This window comes from Syngnathus typhle, linkage group LG14 (assembly GCF_033458585.1).
Source record: "Syngnathus typhle isolate RoL2023-S1 ecotype Sweden linkage group LG14, RoL_Styp_1.0, whole genome shotgun sequence".
In the NCBI taxonomy this organism is placed as follows: domain Eukaryota; kingdom Metazoa; phylum Chordata; class Actinopteri; order Syngnathiformes; family Syngnathidae; genus Syngnathus; species Syngnathus typhle.
Window position 1 is genome coordinate 4439765 of NC_083751.1, and position 25444 is coordinate 4465208.

General features: G+C 41.0%; 6 protein-coding genes across 7 annotated transcripts; 2 read left to right on the plus strand and 4 right to left on the minus strand.

The window, feature by feature from the left end:
- Positions 1 to 6720: 6720 nt before the first annotated feature.
- nr2c2ap (nuclear receptor 2C2-associated protein) lies at positions 6721 to 8144 on the plus strand. Its single transcript, XM_061297330.1, has 5 exons — positions 6721 to 6800; positions 6877 to 6967; positions 7064 to 7169; positions 7316 to 7383; positions 7579 to 8144. The coding sequence occupies exons 1-5, from the start codon at positions 6763 to 6765 to the stop codon at positions 7699 to 7701; spliced, it is 426 nt and encodes a 141-aa protein (XP_061153314.1). The 5' UTR covers positions 6721 to 6762; the 3' UTR covers positions 7702 to 8144.
- On the minus strand, positions 8001 to 10221 carry rfxank (regulatory factor X-associated ankyrin-containing protein). Its single transcript, XM_061297326.1, has 9 exons — positions 10079 to 10221; positions 9473 to 9547; positions 9219 to 9320; positions 9080 to 9145; positions 8868 to 8968; positions 8679 to 8804; positions 8456 to 8522; positions 8306 to 8386; positions 8001 to 8221 (listed from the first exon to the last, which is right to left on the minus strand). The coding sequence occupies exons 2-9, from the start codon at positions 9537 to 9539 to the stop codon at positions 8166 to 8168; spliced, it is 666 nt and encodes a 221-aa protein (XP_061153310.1). The 5' UTR covers positions 9540 to 9547; positions 10079 to 10221; the 3' UTR covers positions 8001 to 8165.
- Positions 10222 to 10443: 222 nt separating this feature from the next.
- Positions 10444 to 13102, minus strand: LOC133166923 (E3 ubiquitin-protein ligase MARCHF2-like). The gene is made up of 5 exons (XM_061297325.1): positions 12963 to 13102; positions 11838 to 12017; positions 11565 to 11760; positions 11287 to 11496; positions 10444 to 11175 (listed from the first exon to the last, which is right to left on the minus strand). The coding sequence occupies exons 2-5, from the start codon at positions 12014 to 12016 to the stop codon at positions 10969 to 10971; spliced, it is 792 nt and encodes a 263-aa protein (XP_061153309.1). The 5' UTR covers position 12017; positions 12963 to 13102; the 3' UTR covers positions 10444 to 10968.
- Positions 13103 to 13637: 535 nt separating this feature from the next.
- LOC133166925 (ras-related protein Rab-11B-like) lies at positions 13638 to 16039 on the minus strand. The gene is made up of 5 exons (XM_061297328.1): positions 15905 to 16039; positions 15029 to 15224; positions 14760 to 14953; positions 14382 to 14462; positions 13638 to 14306 (listed from the first exon to the last, which is right to left on the minus strand). Exons 1-5 carry the CDS (start codon positions 15942 to 15944, stop codon positions 14161 to 14163), a joined length of 657 nt encoding a protein of 218 aa, XP_061153312.1. The 5' UTR covers positions 15945 to 16039; the 3' UTR covers positions 13638 to 14160.
- A 301-nt stretch (positions 16040 to 16340) lies between these two features.
- LOC133166926 (ras-related protein Rab-11B-like) lies at positions 16341 to 18108 on the minus strand. The gene is made up of 5 exons (XM_061297329.1): positions 17962 to 18108; positions 17410 to 17605; positions 17141 to 17334; positions 16970 to 17050; positions 16341 to 16812 (listed from the first exon to the last, which is right to left on the minus strand). Exons 1-5 carry the CDS (start codon positions 17999 to 18001, stop codon positions 16667 to 16669), a joined length of 657 nt encoding a protein of 218 aa, XP_061153313.1. The 5' UTR covers positions 18002 to 18108; the 3' UTR covers positions 16341 to 16666.
- Positions 18109 to 18929: 821 nt separating this feature from the next.
- On the plus strand, positions 18930 to 25221 carry LOC133167331 (signal-transducing adaptor protein 1-like). 2 transcript variants are annotated; one of them, XM_061298065.1, is made up of 13 exons: positions 18930 to 19138; positions 20879 to 20950; positions 21056 to 21175; positions 21261 to 21317; positions 21391 to 21533; positions 23217 to 23348; positions 23438 to 23507; positions 23661 to 23763; positions 23840 to 23935; positions 24307 to 24363; positions 24450 to 24482; positions 24665 to 24817; positions 24944 to 25221. In XM_061298065.1, exons 1-13 carry the CDS (start codon positions 19052 to 19054, stop codon positions 24994 to 24996), a joined length of 1176 nt encoding a protein of 391 aa, XP_061154049.1. In that variant the 5' UTR covers positions 18930 to 19051; the 3' UTR covers positions 24997 to 25221. The 2 variants fall into 2 exon arrangements, with proteins under 2 accessions (XP_061154049.1, XP_061154050.1); XM_061298066.1 differs by having other exon boundaries at positions 24665 to 24796.
- Positions 25222 to 25444: the final 223 nt, after the last annotated feature.

Below are 25444 nucleotides of genomic sequence, written 5' to 3' on the forward strand. Positions count from 1 at the left end.
GGTTGTCTCCCATCAACTCTCACGGCAGATCACATCGTCATCTGCAAACATCATAGTCCGCTGAGACTCCTGTCCGACCTCGTCTGCCAATCTGTCCATCACCTCGGCGAATAAGAACCGGCCCGCGTCTTTCATCCAGTCACCCCTTTTACCTTGTCACTCCAGCAGCACACCTCAACTTAGACTGTTGTGAAGAAAGCCATTTCTTTTTTTCATTAAATCTTTTAGATGATGAAATGAGGTGCTAATGGGCAACTTGAGCAAACTGGTTGTCTGAGACTGGAATGCCTTTTAAAATTATGTATAGTACACACACACATACGCACAAACTCCGTCAACACACTTATTTAAATTACGGAGCGAGCCGAGCAGTCGCGGCGTCCATATGGTCGCCTCCAGCTTTTCCGACTCTAATGATGTCATTGGAGAATAAATGTCAAGATTCGCAGGGGAAGGGAGAAGAGTGTCACGGAGCTTTGTGCTTTCTTTAGGGAGTTTTTTTGTTCTCCCTAAGCTTCTACCAACATGGAGGTAAATGTAACAAAGCTAGTAATTTTCTGCATTGCGAATGAGGTAATTATTCATAATCCTTGAAATGATGCTATGTTCCAAACAAGTGGGAAGCTGGAAAATTCCAAAGTCTGACTCAGAGGAAGAACATTTGAAAAGCCACCCAAGTCGCAAATCCCACTGGAGGCAAAATGATCAAATAAACGGAGTTTAGAGGACGATTTAACAACAAAAGAAGCAGTCCTTCTTCTTGCTAAGCTTCTCAAGTCAAACACAATTCTATAAAAGAGCATTTGCACAAATAAGCCATATATATATATATTTTTTTTAAATAATACGTCAGGCTTTCTTGCACTCTCGCAAGTGCACGCCTCCAAACTCAATTACCGGCGAAGTTGCGAGCGAGTGTCGGCCGCCCAAGTAATACATCAATGTCGCGCGGCGGCCATATCTACCGGTGGAATATCATTTTCTCATGTTCTCTTCAAATCAGTTCCCAAACAGGTAAAATGAAAACAAACTGCTATTTCTGCCAGCCACGGCCCATTTAACAAGGTTCTGAATGGGAACGCTGATTGAAAAAAAAAAATGGAGAGAGAAAAAAAGAATGTGATCCTCAACCTAGATAGAAGAAAAGTTGATTTTCCCTCTGTGGCATGCCAAAGATGATTTTACGGATTCGGAAGCTCTGAACGACCAACGGCCCGATTTCGTCGGCCATTTTGACACATGAAAAACTCCAATCCGAGCAGGTATTTCCGAGCGCTACCAAGCAGGAGCTTCAAAGTAATAAACGAGACAAGGGGCGATGCCTCCGGACACGTTTTCCTGCCAGAAACGACTCCTGGCAAAGTTTACGTCTGCAGCCGGCTGCCAGGTTGTGTAAACGTATGCTAATGACGGCTAGCGAGAGCGCTCTAATGAGCCTTTATCCCCGCCCCCTGCCACCTTTCCCTGATTAACTGGCCTTCAGGAAAAAAAAAAAAAAAGGCGGCCGACAGCCTCGCAGTGATAGACTTCTTTTAAAGTGAAGAGAGCTATTTTTTGTCTCCTCTTAAAATCCCTTCCATGAAAGCCAGCTAGGAAAAAGCTTTCCATTTTTGAGCCTACTCACAGCGGGGATTTTTTTTTTCCCCCCCTCTCTTTTCTCAAGAGCCGATGGTGCTATATTCCACGCTCCTCGGAGCTACAAATGTTGCATTCGTGTACTTAAATGAGGCGGGGAGGATGAAAAGCATTCGAGCATAAACAACATATTCTTTGGCTTGCTTTAAACACCTCATGCCAGGCTATTATGTGCGGAGGGGGAAAAGAAAAAAAAAAAAAGCTAAATGGGGTGATACGCACAGTAGAGAGAGGCCGCGTGCGCATATGCGATTAAAACAATGTTGATTTGACACAAAGTGCCGGAAGGTTGTGTGGAGTTAACAAGGCGGTGCACACGCACACGCACACACATCCCCCCACTGGACTGGACTACAAAGAGCAGAAGTAGTCCCACATGAATTGTGGATTGTCTTCGCCAAAGTCTCTTTGTCTTTCGCCTTTGCCTCTTCTTCCCCAAACTAAATCGAGAATGCACGTTTTCTTCTTGAACCGGCTTCCAGTTTTAAGCTTTAACGTGAAAAGGTTCACGGGAGGCGGGTTGAGGGGGCACGTGGAGGGAGGGGGGGGGGGGGGTGTCTTGTCCAATGTCTGCTGTAAGACTAACTCAATCGCAAGGAACACAACAGAGCCCCAGGCTGATTTCCAAAAGGCAAATTGTCATTCCGAGCGGCGAGGCACCTGTCTGCTGGAGTTCATCTCCGGAGCTGTGTTCTCAAGAGACGAGGGGGGGGGGGGGGGTGCTTCAGAAGACCACATGAAGATGGTGGGCAGAACAATGAGGACGGAATGAAAGTAGAAATAGAATTGAAATGGAAAAATCCGTTCCCGCTGCCATTCACACAGCCACTCAAAATAAAACCTGATTGTGAGGGAGCGAGACCTTTTGGACCCAGAAGGTGCATTTAAAATGGTTTTCTCCACATGCATCCTCCTAACCTTCAAGAAGCGGTCCAATTACAAAGCTGTCGAGACAGATTAAAGAGGCAGCCCATTTGACGGAAGCTCAACACACTGTGCGCTACATCTCGCCCCTTCAAGCACGCTCGTGCAGAAAACAACTAAGCTGACACGCGAGTACCTCCGCACATCTGTCAGCAGTACTTGACCTCGTCAGACACCCACGGCACGCTGATTGTCAGCGCGAGGGGCAAGCCAACATGAAAGCCATTGATGGGCTCTTTTTAATTGCGGCAGAGTCAAAGTAGTTGGCGCCTGTCAGATTGCAAGAGGTGAAAATGAAGCGTGCAATCCTAAAAGAAAATCTTTTTCTGTCATTAAATGCGTTCAAAGCCGAGGTGGTCATGAAAGCGTCTTTGGATGCATAGCGTCGTCATCTCTGGCCAACGGGATTTTACTAACAGATGATGATCCTCAAAAGCTTCCCCCAAGACTAATTTGTTTGACGGCCAAACTTATCGGAATGCAATTTCATGCTTGAGTGTTTTGTCGCTGATATTGGCGTGTATCGCTGACATTTCCGTTTAATTTTCGGGAAAACAATACGGACGTAATAACATCACAGAACTGATAATGAACTGGCTGCAATTTTTGACGGATTGGTGGCTTTCGGAGTTCTTATAAGATACCCACCTTGGTAAACATTTCGGGGCTTTTCTTTCTCAGTTGGAAACCTGCGTTTGCGCCGTAGTGGGTGTGAATACAGCCAACTTGTTTACTGGCTTTCGTTGACCCAAAAATACAGCCCTGAAAGTAAAACTCCAGTTCAAGTTGTTTTACTCACCGCAAACTCCAGAGGGGAACATCTGCCTCTTTAGCAGCTAAATGTTGGCTAATTACTCGCTAATATACGCAACATCTGCCTGTTGCGGCTGCTCATGGATAACGACGGGAAAATCCTATTAGGTTGTTAATGTCATGCTTTTTTTTTTTACACCATACAAATTGTTATTTGTGACTGACCTTTTCTTCATCTGCAGAAGAAGATGATGATGTGTCTTCTACGTCGGAGTCACCAAAGTTATGACTTGGAACTACCTTGGAAACATATGAAAGTCTTTAGTTGGACTTGAACTCCGTGAGCTTTGACAAATCCTGTTTCTGTCTGAAAATATGTTCAAGAGCGTCTGCTATTCATTTTGAAAGAAGAGTTATTTTTGTCGAGCGCACTCGAACCTGGCAGCCCACCGCTATGCTGTAAAGCGGAGTGCAGAGGCCACTGTGCGAAGCAAGCATCATGGAGGGAGATGTGAAGATTATCCAAATTGAACTCAACCATTATATTTGGGCAAGGTAAGAGACACAAGACAAAGACGGCTGAGCTCATTTAGATAAGATAGTCAAAGTTAAGCTGAGCTTTATGTTGTTTTTTCCACCGCAAAATAAATCCAAAAACAAGAAAAGTCGTTTAATACCTTGGTGGTGCGCCTCGCCACCTTTTACAAGGCGACAAGAAAGTGATCTCACAGACAGAGAATCACATCCATCCCGCACGGTGAGTGAATAAATTACAAGTGATTGTGCTTTGTAATGAAGGCAGCGGTGCATATTGTGCAAACGTGCTGCTTTTTAATGATTTAATTAAAGAGCCTCACTCAAACTGGAGCGGAAAATTTCAACACGGAGCTGAGCAAGACCGAGAGAGGAAGGAAGAAAAAAACAAACAAAAATACGGTGTTAATGTCTGCAATGGTTTGGCAGATGTGCTTCACGTTTTTTTTTTTCCTTCTCTCTGTCTCTCTGCATGTCTTCCTTTTCCCCACTCCACAATTGGCTCATTTACCCATCGGGATGCTCTAATTCCCCCACATACACTTTCGACCAGAATGCCATCTGTGGCTTTAGGCAGCTGAGCTTGTGCTTAATCATTAGACAGATTGACTAAATCCAATTTAAATACGTGTAGTCGTGTTCCAAACAGCAATCCTGAAGTTAAACATCTTTTTCTGGTCCAGTATACTACTTTTTGAAGCACTGAAAATCTGCGTGTGTGTGTGTCTCTCTCTCTGACCACACCCCTCACCAACACACAATTGCCTTGAATAGTATGCCACCATCTTGTGGCCAACAGTGTAATTACACTAAAAATCAACAGCTCACAACAGACGTTATAAATGTAGTGTACAAATAATTTTGGTGCCTTCCACAATGGTGGCTCCACTGTAATTAGTCGTTGTAGGACAACAATCTCTTTTATTCACAATGCAGCATCCTGCCAAGACAAAATTCCAACTATGTCAAGTCAAGGTCCCGATTTGACTCTGGAAAAACTCTTCTCCACCTCGCCAAGCAGAATGTAATGTAATTTCTTCGCACTTCAGGAAAGAAGACGCTACGAAGAGGAATTTGGACGGAGAAAAAAAACTCAAGGATCTTGCCATACAAAAAAAAAAAGTCCCTGAGAGCATCAGCAAAAGCTATAGAGGTCTTAAAAGAAACATTGACCATGAGAAACAACCCCCCCCACACACACACACACACACAATACTTTATATAGTCACTGAATCTAGTCGCACAAATCCATTTAAAAAGAACAACAGCATTGGTTTAATTGTCTATTATTGTTTCAATCTAAAGTTTAGATGAGGTTGAGGTCAGGTTGAGGTTAGGAGGACAACAAATAAAAATCGATCAGATATCAAAGAATATTTCCAGCAGCCAAAACCAGAAATTCTGATGCTGGCTAATCATGCTTGCTATTGAAATTGTAATTTGACTTTATATCAGCGCTTTGTTGTTTTAGCGACCTTCACAGCAGTCATTCTTAAACTGTATGTCTTAAATACTGACAGAAAACATCTTTACAGACGATGTGAAGGAAATCTTGAAATCACATTACTGTGACAATTAAAAGAGGGTTAATAGGAAACATCACGATTGGAGACGATCGCAATTATCTGAGAAAAGAGTTCAGGGCAAGTTTACGGCGTTGCTAGTCAAAAATAATTACAGCAGCTATTTTGTCTTTAAATTTGGCATAAAATAAAACACCCTCGAGGACCTCTATGACTCTCGCTAATATATACCTTATTTCAGACATATAATACAGTGCACAGAGCTTTTGTTGTTGTTGAAATGGTTGCCTGGCAACTTACCTGGGTTATGAGTTTCCTATTGATGGCGGAAAAAAATATATATATATATTGAGAGGACTGCACATCTTCAAACTATTGAAGGATCCTTGCTTTTCAACACACATACAGACCTTTGCCTGCAGAGTCATTGGAATATATAACAATTTTGTTTATTGATGTATAGAACTTAATTAATAACATTTCACTTTTCTGGAGAAAACCCACGCAGGCACGGGGGGAATATGCAAACTCCACACAGGAAGGCCGGAGTCGGAATCGATCCCAGCAACTCTGAATTATGAGGCGGACGTGGTAACCGGCTACAGCTTTAATACAATTTAAAGGTATAAGTTATGTATTATTCATGAGGATTCACTACATAACGGCTTTATGGCTTATTTCAGTGAGGCTGCAATTTTAAAGACGTTACGAAGCTGCTGTGCAAGCAAGTGTATGCAAAACCAGCTAAATAACCCGAGTGAACTCCCATAAACATGGAGAAGATTCATTTTAGCAAGAAAAAGTTGTTCACTGGAAATAAAATGCTAAAAAAAAAAAGACTCCATTTTGATTAGCGTTTTCAGTCCTTCTTTTACAAGGCAATACAAAGTACTTGAAAATATAAATATCACTCACCCCGGCTGCTGAATCCAATGAACCTGTTTTAGAAGTAAGTAGAAAGTACAAAAATATTTTTTAGATGAATAAACATTGTCAAACAATTAAATACTCAGGTACTCTTATTTGAAAAATCTACGGGAAGATGCTATTTGTTTAGCATTACGCCCAGTTACCTTGCGCTTCATTCACGAATGTTTAAGAAAGTGACCTTTTTGATTCCTTTTTGTTTTTCATTATGTACCGTTGTTAGAGAGAAGCAAACAATTCGCGTCCCTAAAATACGACTGTTAAACTTTTTACACATACGCTCACACTAGTCAAAGATGCCATTACGTTTTTGTAATGGCGGGCTTACGTATTTTGTAATTGGCGGCACCCGACGCCCATCTAGTGGTAGCGAATTGTAACGGCAAGTGACACTGTCTGTCGTAAACATTAAAAATACGACACCGTATTGCTTGACGGCAAATAGTGCCACAAGCCCAGAATCAACATGGCCGATTCATTGATATGCGGCGATACTCAATGCAGGTATGTAAATAAAAAGCACACGTACGTTTAAAAGTATCAGGATGATAAAATAACGTGAAATCGGGATAATTTGCAGGGTGAGTTCAGTCCTAAACAGAGATGTGAAGCAGTTTGGAAAGAAGTTCATGTTTGACAGCAACGAGGAGACGTGCTGGAACTCAGACCAGGCAAGTCTTTCTATCTGATCAATCAGTTTGTCAGTCTTGCATGTTGATTTTTATTTATTTATTTATTTTTTATTTTTTATTTATTTTATTCAATAGGGTGACTGTCAGTGGTTGATTTTGGACTTCCCCCAGTCGGTTAGATTGTCTGAATTTAAAGTTCAGTTCCAGGGAGGCTTTTCAGCCAAAACATGCAGGGTGGAAGGTAAAGTAGCATCTATGCTCTGATTTTTTTTGGTTTGTTTAATCGCCATATATTTTACGTACAAAGGGAACTATAATACAAAACTTGCTTTTTTATTTTGTATCCCTTCCCTGCTTGTTTAGTTTTCTCTTTCCTGTTCTCTGCAGGTTCTTCAGTAGATAGAGACTTCACACCAATTAGTCATTTTTACCCAGAGGACAACAACTCTCTTCAGATATCCTTTATTTTTATTTATTTTTACATACTGGAGGTTGTAACTTGTTACACTCTGAATTGGTTACCAGCCAATTTGGGTTATAATAAGCGCCTAATAGTAATGTTTGTAATATTTGAGTGTTTGTCATCGCAACTGATGATTGCTTTATGACTAAAAAGCAAAAAAAAGATTTTTCTTTAATTCCACACCCACTGCTTTCCCATACAGGAGTCGGCCGCCGTGAACAGAATAAAAATAACATTTGAGGACAGCACTGACTTTTTCGGGAGGATTATTGTTTATATTTTGGACATCCTCGGGGAGAAATCCACATGACTGAGAAGAAATATGCAGGACATCAGAAGACGAATGTGCTGCCACAGCATAAATGGACTGGAATGCTTTTGTTTTTATTTTTATGGAATTGACACTGCAACCGGTGCTAATGATTCCCTCTCAGAAAACCCAGACAATACCGATACTATGTATCGATACCACTAGTAGTTTTGATACATAAAGTTTCCCCCCAAAAAGGTATGAATGAAGACTCATGTCACTTCAACCATGTCCATCCAGTTAATCTGTTGAATTCCTCTCAAATGCCCACAAAGTATACAATTATCATTCTAGCAAAGCACAGCATAAAAAAATACGTTTATTTCAAGTTGTTTATATCCATTCTTGCTGCTCTACAGCCAAACTAAATAATCTTGCTTCACAGTTGGCAAAAAAAATATTTTTGTTCATTATACTGCCTTGGATAAAAACAAAGAAAAGGAGTCTCTCAGTGTCACTGTAATTTATCGGCATGCTGGCTTGTAGAGTCTTAGAATATGGTCCTCCAAAACCTTCTGAACTACAACACACAGAAAAAAGAAATTACCGTGTTGAAATAAGCAAGTAACTATGAAAAGATGTCAAGCAGAAAGGTTCTAATTACTCTTTTTGTATCCGAGGGCAACAGCCAAGGCCATTGCGCTGTAACCAGAATCGGACTCTGTGGTCATGTCGGCTCCTTTGGCTCCAAAAGAACAAAATGATAGCTTAGTGTAAAGAAGGAGACAAATGTATAAAAATGAAATGCCCATACCCAAGAGCGCCTCGACGCATTTAACGTGATTTCCTCGAACGGCATACAGAAGCGGAGTTCCTCCATTCTGCAATCAAAACATCCGGAGGGAGAATGTTCAAGAGTAAATTGATTTGTTCTCACACTATTTTGAAGATTAGTTATTTAACAAAAATGACAGTTGATGGGGATTTAATCCGCTCAACAGCGGCAAATTGCAGCTCCTACACAAAAAGTCACCCACCCAGTCATAGGTGTTGACATCAACCCCACGTCTGAGGAGCGCCTCGATGATGTCCACGTAGCCTCCGGAACTAGCCAGTGTCAGCGCACTTTCACGGTCCCTCGCAACTACTTCAGGGTCCGCGCCCTGAATCGCAACGGCATCCGTGAGTGATTATCCCGATAAGCCTTCTTCCGCTTGCCCTCTAACCTTTTCCAAGAGTAGGTCCACCACTGTTTTCTCTCCAAACGCCGCTGCCCACATAAGTGGTGTGAAGCCCCGTTCGTCTTGTTTGCTCAGGAGTGAGATATCTGTAAAACAGGCGCAAATTAGAATCCAGGACTAATAAACCCAAAATTCATCAATTCTGGGCAAACTGAACATTTTGTGCTGACAATGGACTTTTGTCAGTTCAACCTCACCTTTACTTAGTTGTACTGCTACTTGTAAGACCTCACCCTGGGCAGCCAACTGATGTATGGACAGAGCTTATAACAGGAAAGAGAAATAAATACATACATCAACCAATGAGAGGGGAAAGAAATGATCGTAAAAACTTACAGTCTAATTTCGCCGGCCGCACATTAACTTCATTTCCACGCTGTCTGTTTGTGAGCGTGTCCGAATGGTTGAAGAGACCCTCTTCGTCTGCATCGGCAATCTCTAAAAGACACAAGGCCGTTTAAGTTTAACACAGCTAACTAGTTAATATTAACCAGAGTAATCTAAAAACTAGTGTGTTTGTTTTAAAATGAAGTCTGGTGCTATGTATAGGAAGAAATATACTGATGCACATGCTTTGTTCCTCTTCTCACCACTGTACTCAAATGATTTTTCACTTGATGAAAGAAAATGTTGGTCCTCCTCTCCTCCTGCATCCATTATCACCGCTGTAAGGAAAAAGTGGCGTGCATAAAAGAAAAGTTGAAATTCAGTCACCATGTCGTAGACTCACCAGGCCCAATTTACTTCCTTGTAGTCAGGAAGGAGTTGCAAAATACATGAAATGTTATTATTCGAAGCACTAAAAATATCAAAACAAATTACTAAAATAATAAAAATGCCTTACTATACGTCTTTTTTTTTAATTATAAAAAGCCTTACTATACATTGTCTTTAAAAAAAAAACTTACAATAAATGGTGTGTTTTTTTTTTTTTTAGTAATAAAAGCCTTCCTATGGTCTTTTTCTTTGTACTAAAAAAAGCTTACTATACGTGGTTATTATTTTACAATGTAAAAAGCCTCACTAAACCGCATCAGATGATTTTGTGTGTCCGGTGTGTACTCTGTGTGTTAACAAGAAAACACGCAAAAACAGGCTAGTGACAGAATTGATGTGCATTATTAATATTTGTCGCATGTGCACCGGAATATAAATGCTTATTAACACACGAGTATTGTAGAATATATCTTACTCACCTAAATTAGGAACGGCATTGCACTCAGTGGGAGCAGTGATGCTCACTTTCTAACTTTCGCTTCTTTGGTTCTGACATGTTTGGTATGGCAGGGTAAAATTCTTCTTCGTCTACTCTTGTCCAGAGCAGCTTCCTTGATCAACAGTAATAGTAGAACAGTAGCTCCCTCTGGTGTTCAATTTAAAAAGTACAATACACTCAGGTAAAAGTTGAAGAGCAGGCTATATGCGATTCTCAATCCAATTTATTGCGGGTCAATTATATATTTTTGAAAACATTTGTTTTATACATTTTTCAAATAAAAGCACTATTTTTTTATATTGTTTCTTTTATCCGTGTACTTTATATTTAAAAGAAAAGCCTTACTTTACATTGTCCTTTTTAATAACAAGTCATCAATATAAATACAAGAAATGCAAGAACATAAAATCACAGTTATTAATCCAAATAAATAATACAATCAAACACACACAACACAATAAATGAAGAATTTGCAAGCATAACAAATGATACAGAGCTGAAAAAAAAGAAAAGATTTTTAGATTGTTGTCAGGGGCCACTATGATGATGCAGCTAATCAAAAACAATTTGTTCATAAATAAAATCCTAATCAACCGTGTGCCAAGTGAAGGTGCTGTCACAAGACCATCTGTGCAGGATTGTGCTCTGAAGAACCTCTGCAAATATCTTCTCAATTTATCATCATCCATCTGTCTAGCTTAAGAGGTTCAAATTTAGTAGAAATCTGTCAAAATATACACCGGAACTTTGACAAAACAGAGCCTAAAATTTCTACTTCAAAGCAAAACGACGGACTTTTCAGACATCCTCCCATGTTGTTAGGATTTTTCCCATGTCAGAATCAACCTTGCAAGAGCGCTAATAAAAACATCAGTCAAAAGAAAGCCTGCAGAAAAACACATCCTCCTTTTGACTCTCATACTGGATTGTCATCAGAGGGTGTGTTGAGGGGGGGGGGGTGGAGAGCAAGGCATGCTGGGAAGATACAGCTTCCGTGACTTTTGGGACGATCAGCTGCACTTTCTGCTCCTTTCTTCTCCACTCCGAGTACAACTTACAGTGGAACCGCAGGCACACCTGCACACACAACATTATCATTATTCTAATTCATATCTCTGCAAAAATAAAAACTACCACCAGATGGCGACAAAGACCATAATTGCGACAGTAGTGACAATGAGGGCTTACCATAGTCCAGACTACGTAGATGGTGAAGAGGATGAGGGTGAGGGAGATGAGACCCGTATTCTGCAGCAAGCTGCCAAGGTGGAGGTCATCTTTGATGCCCTTCAGGCACAACCAACCCGAAATGGTGGCCAGCGGCGTAACGAACAGGAAGCAGATGATATCGCAGAACGCCAACCTCCTCTCCTCGCGCAAGTTCTTGTCGTGCAGCCACTGTGCAGGAAAATTTCTACCACACTTAGCTTAGCTAGCATGATATTTTTCAGGTCTAAAGGGTTTACCTCTGTGAAAGGCCTGAGTCTGCGTTGGATGCTGAAGTGGGCGTTGCACAGCTCGCAGTAGTTGGTGTTGGAGGAAGACAACCAGAGCTCCAGGCAGCTCTTGTGCACCGTGGCCAACGTGCCGGTGCAGTCGCACGGGGACAGCAGGCCTTCCGCCGAGCCTCCCTCGTGGCAGATGCGACAAATGGGACCATCGCTGCACAGTGAGTGTGAGTGAGTTGCGACTTATCAAAAGTCAATCAACTGTATGCAAAATTGTTTTTGCGCTCATACTTTGGCAGAGGTTTGATCGCAGAGGATAGTAAGTGTTCATCAAAGGTCATGACCTGCACAGAGCAGTGTGCCGGGGACTCGCTGCCTCCTCCTTCTTCCGCCACGGTCGTTTTAACGTCGCTGACTTTGGCACAGTCACACGGGTCGCCGGGCTGGTGGCAGCAAACGCCCGTCGTCATGCTGAATGAGTGAGGACACAAGTTTGGACCAAAGAGCAGCAATTCCTGCAAATGACAAATGGATTCATGTGAACGTGCCTACGTGCAAAAAGTGGAAGTGCTAAGAGGTGTGCGTAGCTGATAAACAGCTGGCCACGCCACGATAACCCCCGCGTGAAGATAAGATGCAGACCGATGACGACAACAGCCACCCATAGATCATGTCCCGTTGTTCATAAAACAGAAATGCTCTCTAATCCTGTGGATTAAATTGTGATGTTATGTTTTTCCCAAGCGTGGCAGATGGTGAACAAAAACACCGCTGAGGATTTGAATCACTCAATAATATGGTGGTGATGATGAATTAGGTGGATATTAAAAAAAAATAATAATCTACACGCTGCTCATTAAATGACAGGTTTTATTATAGGTGTTTATTTATGTCACTTCTTGATCATTTTAAATTAAGTCAGTTGTCACAGATCAGGTGGAAAATGGTTTTGTCTCATTTCTTTATTTCACAAAAAATGGACAATTTTAAATCAAAGGGAAAGAAAATCTAAATTCATTGTTTATCAGTAATTATCAATGAATTTGATTATATATTAGTTGCTGAAGAATCACTGCCCCGCTAATTTAAAATTAATAGAAAAAAGACACAGTTGGTCAAAAGTAAAAAAAAGGTATTGTGTTGGTGAAAGCAAACAGTTTTCGTTGTTTTATTTTAAAACATAAAATTATACTTTTGTAACAATATCCTCGGCCAAAACAAATTCCTTTTATCTTATTCATTCACACGATTAAGGATTAAGATTTCTAGAAGAGCTCTGCAACCGACAGAAAAATGCAATTTGTGCAAGCAAGATTTTACCATTCCAAAAAAAAAAAAAAAAATCTTTATCCTGACACTTTTGTGCTTCCATTGCCAACATCACACCAAACAAACACGGCAACTAAAAACACTTACCCCCTTTAATCTTTAATCCACAGAGTTAGACAGGAAAATAACCTGAACGAAGTGCCAGCGAGTTTGACAACAAATGCGCCGGGAGGTTCGACTTCCACTTTCCTCTCTTGGTTTAGACATCGTACAGGCGGGGCTTGCATTACAAGTCTTCCTTGGAAACTCGAATGCAAAATGCATCGGTATTAACTCGGCCCACGTGACACTGGATGACGTAAACACGCACTGTGATAAGAGCACAAAAGACATCCTCCTTTTCCATAAACCAAATAGGGAGCAAGAATATTTCTGGAGATAAAATAGTGACTCATCTTAGTGCTTTTACTGTAACATGAATCACCATAAAAAAAATGACCTGAAGTTTTAACCTGCTTTAATATTCACTCCCTCGTGATAATCATATCGTCATGCAATTTTGTCAAATATTCTTAATTTTGGTATTAAACCACCATCTGGCATCATAACCAGGCCTCAACTCGGAACCCATCATAGTAATGCCTATGGATTATTTTTTAAACACTAGCATTTTGGAGGTAACATTTATTTTAAATAACATTTAAAGTAAATGTTGCGTCATAGCAGCGAGGAATAGTTCCTGTAAACGACGTCACTCTTCCTCCCAACTCTGTTCAATTTTGCTGGGAAACGCTGAATGACCGACAAAGACGGCTCCAAAAATACATTTGACGTGAGCTTTATTGACGCGTCAGCAAATTTCACAAGAAATATCGGACACAAATAAGTCATCCAAATCCTTCCCTGCACTGGTCAAACAATTACTGGATGTTGCTCAAGGGAGCGTGCGATTCATCATACCATTGAAATGCAGCCATTGAAATGTTATCGGACGGAATAAATGTCAAATAAAAAAGATAAACATTGAAATCATTGGACATGCAAAAGCATAATAGCCGGTGCATTGTAAGCTTTTTAACATGAAATCACTTGTCTTGCTTTGGTGTGTGCTTGGAAAAACTGGATGGCTTTCATTCTTGTGAGTCAAGACGGTAACGGTCGCTCTGTTACCGGGTATCGTGTCTTCTCTGAGACATCGAGTACAAGTCCACACCTCCAATGTCTGGGAATGGAGAAACTTTTACATCCCCTCACCGTCGCTCTCAAAGCGACCGGGTCATTGGGAATGGGATTGAAGTCGAAGTGAGAGGGAACAACAAGAAGGGGACCAAAAAAAAAGAAGAGTTCACAAGCTCTGGCAGCACGCCGTTTTATTCCACCTCTGTCCGTCGGTGGTGGGTGGCACACTGATGTCCACAACGTTGTTGCCCGGAGAGTCATCGTGCATCGATCTGTCCGATATTTGCTTCTGGGACACGATGCGGTAGATTTCTGCCAAGGAGGAAGTGGTGTTTAAAAAAATATTTAAAATGACAGAAATGAAAAAAATAACTCTTTCCTCCTTACCTGTGAGGATGCTTTTGAAGGCTTCTTCCACATTTGTGGAGTCCAAGGCGGAGGTCTCGATGAATGACAGCGTATTCTTTTCTGTCACGTAAAAAGCAGCACCGAGAATGGCTTACGTCTTGAAAGGATATTTTCATTCCATTTTTGGTCAAACTCCAAATATTTGCAGACAGTACATGAAATGGGTCAACATTTTAGGGGACTGAAAACAAGTCTTTGGACTTTATCTCAGTCATAAAGAAGTCAAATTTATTTAACTCAAATATTTTAATTAATCAGTTATTACATCTTTTTGTCCGCCCAATGCCTATTTTTACTAATTTCCTTTCCACAGTTAGACAACTGAAAAGCTGTTAAACTTGATCGAGGTGAATTTACCAGCGAAGGCCCGCGCTTCATCGGTGGGCACGGCCCTGAGGTGTCGCAGGTCGCTCTTGTTCCCCACCAGCATGATGACAATGTTGTTGTCGGCGTGGTCCCTCAGCTCCTTCAGCCAGCGCTCCACGTTCTCGTAGGTCAGGTGCTTGGCGATGTCGTACACCAGTAGAGCGCCCACCGCTCCCCGGTAGTACCTGACGCCGTAAACACAGTCAGCTCCTTCGCTCGCAAACGTACCGGGCCAAGCTGGAAAGTCGGGAAGCACTCACGCCGAGGTGATGGCTCGGTAGCGTTCCTGTCCGGCCGTATCCCAAATCTGAGCCTTGATGGTCTTGCCGTCCACCTGCAGGCTGCGGGTGGCAAACTCCACCCCGATGGTGCTCTTGCTCTCCAGGTTGAACTCATTTCTGGTGAAGCGTGACAGCAGGTTGCTCTTGCCCACCCCGGAGTCTCCGATCAGCACAACTGCAAGCAACCAGCAAGAACAATAGGGGTGAAAAATGTATGGGAATGTTTTCTAATATTCAAACTGAGCATCCCAAAAGTATCTAATATACTAATTTCATCGTGTATTAGTTTGGCAAAACAGACAACGGTCTGGATTAAATTCGTCATTAAGCCACAATATAATACCTCAATATTACTTCCTTGAGGCGGCACCAATTACTACTATTAGATGAATTCGTGGATAAACAAATAGGTGTCTGTTCATTGTTATAGAGTTTATTTTAAATTAAAAGCCCATGCATCTCGAAAGGTTCATTGTAATTATTGAATTTGAACGATTAAATTAGCTCAGTTTGACTACACAGCTCACGATTACGTGTTTTGCCCCTATTGCAAGTTCACTGACGTCATGCAAATTGCCGATTTATTGTGATCCAGCAGCGTCTACGTTTGCTAGCTACTAACTGTTTCCCAGAACGCTTGACTCCACGGCCTCTAAGGCAATGTGAGTCTAAGTATGTTATGTTAAAATATAACATGGAGTCTTTTTTTTCTAACGTTGGGCAACTTGTGTTTTCCCGTTCCTCAGGAAGCTAACTTTAGCATTACCGTTGTTTTGTGGTACTTCTTCATGTTACGGGCTAATAACGAGCGCCAGCGTCGAAGGTTAATGTTTTTCCGTTCCCTGAGGGTCTTACCTTTGAATAAATAATCGTATTCATCATCTCGGTTTCCCATTTTTTTTCTTTTCCTGTGGAAACTGGGGTCTGGCTGTTAGTTTTCCAAATATTGCCCAACAGTCAAACTCCGCCTTCAAGCAGGAAAATGGTGCGTCACCAGTACAGTACGTGACTTTCGACCAATTAGAATGTGAATGTCTGTGATTGACAGTTGTGTCGGCGAATCGGCTGCTCGTAGAGAAGTCATGGGACGAATCTATGCATGAAGACGCCATTGCGCCGAATCCATGACCCACATTAGAATTTATTAGTCACCCATTTTCAATCCTGCTTTTCATCAAAGTATTATATTACATTCTTTACAAATATATGTTACACAACACGATTAGATGTGTGTTTTCTTTTTTTCTTTGAAAAAGCATCATGTAGAGTTTGGCAATGTAAAAATAAGACATTTGGATTTTGATCATTTTATTGTAAACAATCTGTTTTGAAAACTTCAAAAACAAAAGTGGCAACTATAAGCAATGAGTGCTCAATAAATACATGACAATATTTTATAAATATATTTGGCATGATGCAAAAAGAGGCATGGGGGGAGTCACTAATACTGCTTGACTGCATTTAGACTGTTTGGTCTGCGCTGAAATGCTCCATGATGGCGGTTCAGTCAACATTCAACGCGTATCATCGATGACAGGAGGGGGAGGGGGAAAAAAGTGCTCGTCCCAGGAGACCTAAGTGTGGAGGATGAGGATGAAGGTCGGCGATGATAAAAGGTCACAGGTTCTGGCAGCACTGCACTCTGGGCCCCTTATGGCCGTCGCTGGTGGGCGGCACGCTGATGTCCACCACGTTGTTGCCCGGCGACTCATCGTGTGCGCACCGCTCGGCCATCTGCTTCTGGGAGACGATGCGGTAGATTTCTGCGGCCCGAGAGAAAAAAAAAAACTTCTATACTTGTGTCTCCATTTCCAAAAAGGTAAGATTCCCCACAAACAATGCCAGGAGGTGAGAATGTGAAAGTCTAAAGAAAATGCAGAAAATATTCTATTTGTAAAATGGAGCTTGACATGCGCCCACCTGTTAATATGTTCTTGAAGGCCTCTTCTACATTCGTGGAGTCCAGCGCTGATGTCTCAATAAACGACAGTGTGTTCTTTTCTGTTCAGGAAGAACATTCAAAGTCATCATATATTACAACTATTACTACAGAGCAATTGTTTTGTATTGTGTGCGAGGATGTGAATATACCAGCGAAGGCCCGCGCTTCATCGGTAGGCACGGCCCTGAGGTGTCGCAGGTCGCTCTTGTTCCCCACCAGCATGATGACAATGTTGTTGTCGGCGTGGTCCCTCAGCTCCTTCAGCCAGCGCTCCACGTTCTCGTAGGTCAAGTGCTTGGCGATGTCGTACACCAGTAGAGCGCCCACCGCTCCCCGGTAGTACCTGACGACGTAAACACAGTCAGCTCCTTCGCTCGCAAACGTACCGGGCCAAGCTGGAAAGTCGGGAAGCACTCACGCCGAGGTGATGGCTCGGTAGCGTTCCTGTCCGGCCGTGTCCCAAATCTGAGCCTTGATGGTCTTGCTGTCCACCTGCAGGCTGCGGGTGGCGAACTCCACCCCGATGGTGCTCTTGCTCTCCAGGTTGAACTCATTTCTAGTGAAGCGTGACAACAAGTTGCTCTTGCCCACTCCGGAGTCTCCAATTAGCACAACTGTTAAAGGGAAAAAAGGAAAATGTATATGTTTTTTTGATGTGGTCACTATTTATTTAGGTATAAGTCGTAGCAATTAGCTTGCTTGATTATATCAGGATGTAAAATGTGCAAATAAGAACGACGCACTGTAGTTCTAAGCAAATATAGTGAGCTAAAAAGTTAATAGTCGTTTATATGTTTCAACGAGATGACATGTTCGACAACAGGGTTTAAGGTCGTAAAAAAAAAAAATATCCAAAGCGTCTAGCTAGCGTTAGCCGATGCCACTAGCACTAGTTGCCTGATGCTAATCAGCACTCGTGCTAATCGTCCTATGTCGCTTATCAAAGCAAGTAAAGAACAGCATTTTTTACCTTTAAATAGGAAATCATATTCGTCGTCTCTGTTCGCCATGTTTTCATTAACGGCCTGTCGGTCAGTCAGTCTGTCTTTCTTCCAGTTGAGCAAGGACGCAAGGCAATGACGTCACCTCTTCGTCACCATCCGGAAACATCAAGTGACGTCGGTATCACGTGATATGCAGTGCGAAGCGGATGCGCTTTCCGTCATCAACCAATTACACAACGTGTTCAATTTGAGCAACATATGATTAAAAGGACGATTGAGAAATTTAGGATTTGTTTAAACAAAAAGAAAGAAAGAAAGAAAGAAAGAAACATTTTTGAAAAACTGAATTATTTAAAATTGATATTTAAAAAAGTAATGTATAGTTGATATTTATTGCAACGATTGTGATCAACATAAATAGACGTTCCTGTTTGTAATGATTTTTGTTTTGTTTTAATTGGAATAGAAATATCAAAATCAAAATATATATTCTAAAAATCACCAGCAACAAGACAATTATTAATCATGTTTGACTGATTTAATAAAATGGGGGGGAAACGGAAATGTGTTACACTAGTTTGTCACTTAATCTTATGAATAAAGACGATGATGATCAGTTTTAAATTTTTACATATGACAGAATAAAGGAATTATACTCATTTATTATTTTTGACAAATACGAACTGAAAAAAATTGAAATGCACATGTCATATGACATAATGATGTTTGAGCACATTGTACAAAGTTACTAAAATGTGCTGCAACAATTTATTGAGGCAATTGTATTTCTATTCCTACAATCTAGACTCAAACATTCTGTGCATTTATGCATTTGTGTGAAAAGTTTCATTCAAGAAATCATTTTATTTAAATCTGTAATGTTGAAGGCTCCGTGTACAAGAAAAGCGAGTCCGTCCAGTTTCACTTGTCCTTCAACTTTCTGACATAAAGCAGGTGCTTTCCATCCTTTGGAAAAAGGCCAGAGGGACGTGCACAAACACACACGCACCCTCCCTGGACCAATCCGAGGTGAAGAGCAAACTATATTTTTGGTGACTGGAGTGCCAGGCTCTTAGTCAAATCGAGGACATGCTCTTGTGCTGAAGACTATTCACTATGAACAAGCGACAAGGGCGGCCCTTCATCGTGATGCCACACTTATATCATGAAGGATTCCTGGAGAAGAGGTCTTTTAAAGACAAGGTAAATGGAGTAACCATTCAAATGTAAATGGTTCATTTTTTAAGTCAGCGGGTCACGTACTTTTGGTTGTTTTGAAATCAATGCATATATAGTTTATGTTTTCAAATATGTTTATTTCTCAAAATGGAAATAGTTTATAATGACGTATAAACAATGTTTACATGGATATAGTAAGATGTCATTTTGTCATGATTTCAAGTCAAAGGGTTAATTCCATTTGTTTATCAATTCACCGTGACGATAAAAAAGCAATACCACGTAAAACGATTGATTTTATACATGATGTGTTTTAAGTATGTATGCATGCAAAAAAAAAATCTAATCAATGTATATTTAAAAAGTAAACAAAACAACATTCACATTTATTACCAAGGTACTTTCTGAATCTTCTGGAGGCAAAACCTGGTCGCTGTTTTGGAAAGTTGAGTTGGCCCAATGTTAAAAGGATGAATCGGCAATAATGGTCCTGGTCAAAATTAGAAGCAAATCTTGATTTAGACCATTCCTCACAAGAGGTGCCTTTTCATTATTTCTGCATTTAATAATGACAAACATTGAATAGCCCAATCTAGTTCTCAATGGCTCATACTGGGTCAAATATTTGTTTTTCTTTTTTTATCTTAACTGTGTGTGGAAACATTGAGTCACAACATAGTAGAGCGCGGATTTTATTGCGCTTCATACAGCAGGAAGTGGTGGAAAGATGTTGTGGGTGCCAAAGAAAGACAGTAGTAATGATTCATTGGCTTACAGTTTGTTGTTTGAACATCATCCATTTGAAAACGAGATAAATTTACAGCTGTCAATCAACTCTTTCGTACGTTCAAATTGCCACCATTGCCAATCTCTCTCAAAAGTCAAGGAAACCTCAGCGTTAGAAACTATTACCAAGCCTCTTTAGGCTTCCACAATTGCGTTTAATATTATATTTGGCTTTTAGTGTATTATTTCCGTCGGTGTGTGTGTTTGTGACAAATCCGCAAACGAGTATAGAGCAACAAAGGTGAAGGTGTCGCAAGAAACAGAAGCGGGATTGCAACACGGGCCGATACGCGCAATTCTATTGCAGTGTAGCAAAAACAATTAAATGTCAATTATCTACACACACTCATATGAACTAATGTGCAAATGACCAAGGAAACACGGCAACAAAATGGCCCCTTTGTACAGGCCATTCCATGTAAAGAAAGAATATCAAATATGTAGAATAGAGGTGAAATGCTAACAATTAAGCTAATAGTTAAGGATTGCCATCTTCCAGATACTATTTGCTAAATAATTTAGCTCTAACACGCTAACAGTTGACACGTAGCCTATCAAGATAAAAAAAAAAAAAAATTGAGAACAATAATCGCTCAGATGGATCGATATGAATTTAACCTCATGCTTTTTACGTAAGATACAATTTAAAATGATAAGAACATTTCAACATATGAAGCTGCTATAAAAATATACAGTACTGTCCAAACCAGTTTTATCCCAAGATAGCAGCATGGAATAAAACTGGTCTAACTGTCTCGCCTTGACATAATGAGACTTGGAATGTATCCAACCCAACCTGGCAGCTTGAGTAGTATCTGTGGAAATATTCCGTCCAAGTCATGATCATTCACACGCAATTACAACCCATGCTTCACACAAAACAGATGATTATATTAATTGGCTTGTTTAATTAGGGAACATTTCTTTGTATCATTTTTACATCATCGCTTCATTATCTAACCGTATTTTCCACTGTAGAAATCTCAGAAGCTTTGGACTCGTCTGTGTGGCAACACGCTTTACTTCTTTAACGACAAGAGGGACAATGACGTAAGTCATGTGAATTTAAAGTCATCGAGAATAGTACATGATTTCACGAGCATAGTATAAACCGGTGGTTCCGAGATTCTGATGCGCGTACGGTTCTTTCAACAGTACATTGAAAAAGTGGAACTCAGCGGGCCCATCACGATAACAGACGATAATACAATGGATTACAAATTGGACGCAGCCAAACTGAACCTGCAGACCAAAGACAGCGACGTCAACTTCTCGGTGAGAAAATAGTCCATGAACACAAAGCATACGTATACACTCGAGTTCATTCCGTGAGAAAGAAACTTTTTTTTTCTTCCCCTAGGCTCCGAATGCAGAGGCACGAGAACTTTGGAAGGGCTACATTCAATCTGTGTCTCAGGTTTGTTTCACTTGCGTTAATAATATTTCAGATTATTATTTGGCGTGTTACATGACAATCGATTTTATTATAGCTATCAGTGCCGTCAAAGCTGAACCTGTTGCCGGGCCAGATGGTCAGGCTGGAAGAGGTGGTGAAAAAGGAGAAGGAGCGAGTCCGTAATGCCCAACAATGTTCTCCAACGAAAGACATGGAGTCTGCAAAAGAAATGCCAGAGTGAGTACACTGCATATATTCAATGTTCACGAGACGGAAAAAATGAATGGCCTGTGACAGGTTAATCATTTACTATAGGTGAAGGTGTGTGACGAATATGTCAACATACCGTTTTTTTCCGTGTATAGTGCGCAAAATTTTACTAATTTATTGTCCTAAAATCTGGGGTGCGCATTATACATGGGTACAAAAAAAAAAAAAAAAAAAAAATTTTAATTTTTTTTTTTTTTTTTTTTTTTAAGTCCCAATGATCGTCACACACGCAGGGAGGCAATGGGTCCCATTTTTATAGTCTTTGGTATGGTCTTAACTAGGCTGGATGTAATTTTTTTTGTTGGCGTTGATTTCTCCGACTGCCCGTAAACGCACCACCGCGCTTCGTGCGCGCACGGGACAGCAAACGAGCAGGTGATCGAGCAAGCGTCTGATACGAGAGCATTGCGGTCGCATGGAGCGTGTTTGAAGTGAACAGCAGAGAAGAAAGGAACAAGGCAAAGTGTTGTGAAATAAAATGCACAGAACGGATGCGCAAGACACGTCAGCTATATAAAGAGCGAGAGTTGTTTTCTTCCTATTAGTTTCAATTCACAGTTTAATTAGCAGTTTCAATCAGCAAATAACAAAATGCGTATTACAGGTAATATTTTATTTCACAACACTTTGCCTTGTTCCTTTGGTCTCTGCTGTTCATCCTAAAACACAAAGGCGCTCTTTAAGCAATGCGACAGTGAGCGCCCGGCGCGCTGCGGTTGCGCGACCGCACCAAATTAAGCTCCCTGCGCAGTGCGCACTGAGGTCCACTTAAATTTTAGAAAGTACATCAGGACTTTAAAAATATCTTCTAAATTTCAGCGACGGCTCTGTCACAATAATCGACCAGCCCGGTGCAGTTGGGCGGTCGGCGGCGCGCTACGGTTGAGCGTTCTCTCGCGCGCTCTCTCTCTCTCGCTCTCTCTCGCTCTCGCACACACGCAAACCGGATATCATATGGAGGCCGCCATTACAGATGCGCAGAACGGATGAGCAAGACACGTCAGCTATATAAAGAGCGAGAGTTCAGTTCTCTACCTAAATCCGTATTACAGGTAATATTTTATTTCACCACACTTTGCCTTGTTCCTTTCTTCTCTGCTGTTCACTTCAAACACGCTCCATGCGCACGGAGCGCGGTGGTGCGTTTACGGGCAGTCGGAGAAATCAACGCCAACAAAAAAAATTACATCCAGCCTAGTTAAGACCATACCAAAGACTATAAAAATGGGACCCATTGCCTCCCTGCGTGTGTGACGATCATTGGGACTTAAAAAAAAAAAATTCATAAAAATTGGGTGCGTATTATACATGGGTACAAGCTTTTTTCCAGCATCAGCATGCCATTTTTAGGGGTGCGTACTATACATGGGGGCGCACTATACACGGAAAAAAACGGTACAATGGTGTTATTAATTAGCAAAACACATGTTCCGCTTGTACACATTGGAATAGGAACTGACTAAACTTGTTTTTATGTGCTGTATGTTTTGCAACATACTGGAAGTTAGTACATGCGTGAGTTATTGATTTAGCTTTTAACAACAGTAACAAGTTGAAATACTAATTGTTAGCATATTAGCATTTGATTCTCATTAGCTGCTGTATTTGGATGTCAAATGCTAAAATGTTCCATTTGGCTTGTCACCATAGCTGTTTCCACCCGGTGTCCCGCGTGGAGGCAGAAGTTCTGCTGGAACGTCAGGCCAACCGAGGAAACATGCTGCTGAGGCCCAACAGGGACTGCACCGGCTTTGCTATCAGCACCAGGGAAGAGATGAATGAGTAAGCATGCACTGATGCCAAATCAGGCACATATTTGAAAAACTCACACATCACAAATCAATTGATTGATTTTATTTTTTTTACATCAGACCTATCTTCAAACATTTCCGGGTGATCCGCAAGCAAGACGACGGCTTCACCATCGATGTGCACGAGCCTGTAAGTAGAAACCTGGCATCGGATCAATTCTCATCAACAGCTTATTATTGAAGAATAATGAAGGCCATTTATGAGCATTGTTTGCGGTGAGCGTTGGACCGCATGACATTGGATCAATTGTAAAAGTGAAAGTGACATTCTTTGTGTATGTAGGTTTCGTGTGCTTCGTTACACGAGATCGTCGAGTACTTCTCGGAAGCTACAAGCGGAGCTCTGATCCCGCTGATCAGGGAAGAAACCTACGAGCAAAACTTCTGTAAGAACTTTTTAATCTTTTCTACGTGCGCCATTGCCTTCTTTTTATGAACTTTTCTTGATTTTGGTTTGTGCAGCTTACATTAGCGTGGATCATGAAAATGGAGAGAAGAGTGTGCGCGGACCTTCTATACACACGCATAGTACGTTGCCATCTCAACAGGCTAAACAAGGTACAAACACACCCAGTTTCTCATCAGAAAAGACAGAAAAGATTTTTTTTTTCTGAAGAATCCTATTATAAGCCTCTTTTTTAAAAATATATATTACTGTATACAGCTATGGAAAAATCTAGGAAACAAAAAAAAAGCCCATAAAAACAAAAGTCACAGGACTTAGATGAAGAAAATTTTCGCTTCATAAATAGGAATCTTTTCAAACATGTTTTGTGTGTGGGGAGACACAAAAGATAAATAATCTGGTTTTGCAAAATCTACAGCATAGTGCAAAACGCATTTACGAGAGCCTTATGAGAAGATTGTTGCAGTCGTCGCTAATTTACAGATTTAAAAAAATAATGACACCTTTCTGTTTTTATTTGCAGCTTTGTCAAGATTGCCGAGTGAAGACTGGGATGACAATCTCTACGTAAATGACAAGAGTGAGTATTATCATCTTGTGGTTGTCTCCAACAGCCACGGCATCATTATTGGGTTCTTACCGACTCATTGTTGTCACGCTTTACAGATCACAAAGATTCCACGGTTGAGAAGCTGCCTGGTGAGTCTCTTTTATCACTATGTTTTTTCTCATGGAACTTTTTATTTTTGTTTGGGAAAGTTTGCATTGGCTGGACAACATTCCATCCCATCTCTGTATATGATGACGTGTAGTTTTATAGAATCTAGTACAACAGATCCTATTTTCAGCCTGTATTTAAATGTGATTTCCTGTCTACGCAGAGCCGGATAACAAAGCAACTGAGAAATCGGTCAAAACTCCAACGCCTACTCCTCGCAAGAGTGCGCCACCTCCCGCTGCCACCAGGCCCAGGCACAGCAGGATGAGGAACCTTACAGAGCCCCACGGCCCGAGTACGTCAATCTTATTAGCTGGTAATTTGCACGCTAGTTAGAGTCCAAATTATTTTAAATCCCAAGTCCAATAAAAGTATTGGCCTTGGAATGACTGCTCATTATGATAAACACAAATAATGAGTGTTGGTGTACTTGTTCCTGCAGCCATATCGGAACTCAAGCTGAAGTTCGAGAAGAGGGCCAAGTGTGTCGACTGACCTAGGCGATCGCCACTACCGATCAATGTGAACGTCTTTGGCAATAAATCCGTCGCCATGACGACTTTCTGCACTTTCCCGCCCTTCCCTCTGATTTTTGATATGAATTGTACGTACGAATGTGAGAGTGGGCACACATGTACATAGAGCCCATCTATTTTGACTGTAGATTTTTACTGAATGTAAATTGTTCGACTTGATGTCAATAAAAGTTATTAATAATGATGTGATTTTGTGTTTGCTTTCTTACGCACACTCAGTTAAATCTAGGGTTCAAAGGTTAAGCATAATGGCTTTAATTACCATTACAAGACAACAATAGGTAGTGAGGCTCACACAATGGAGATTCTCGCTAATTATTGCATGAATAAAAATACAATTCTGACGTTTGCAGGAGTTTTTTAAAATTTTTTATCTATTTTGTGCCATTGAGTATTGTTTAACCTTG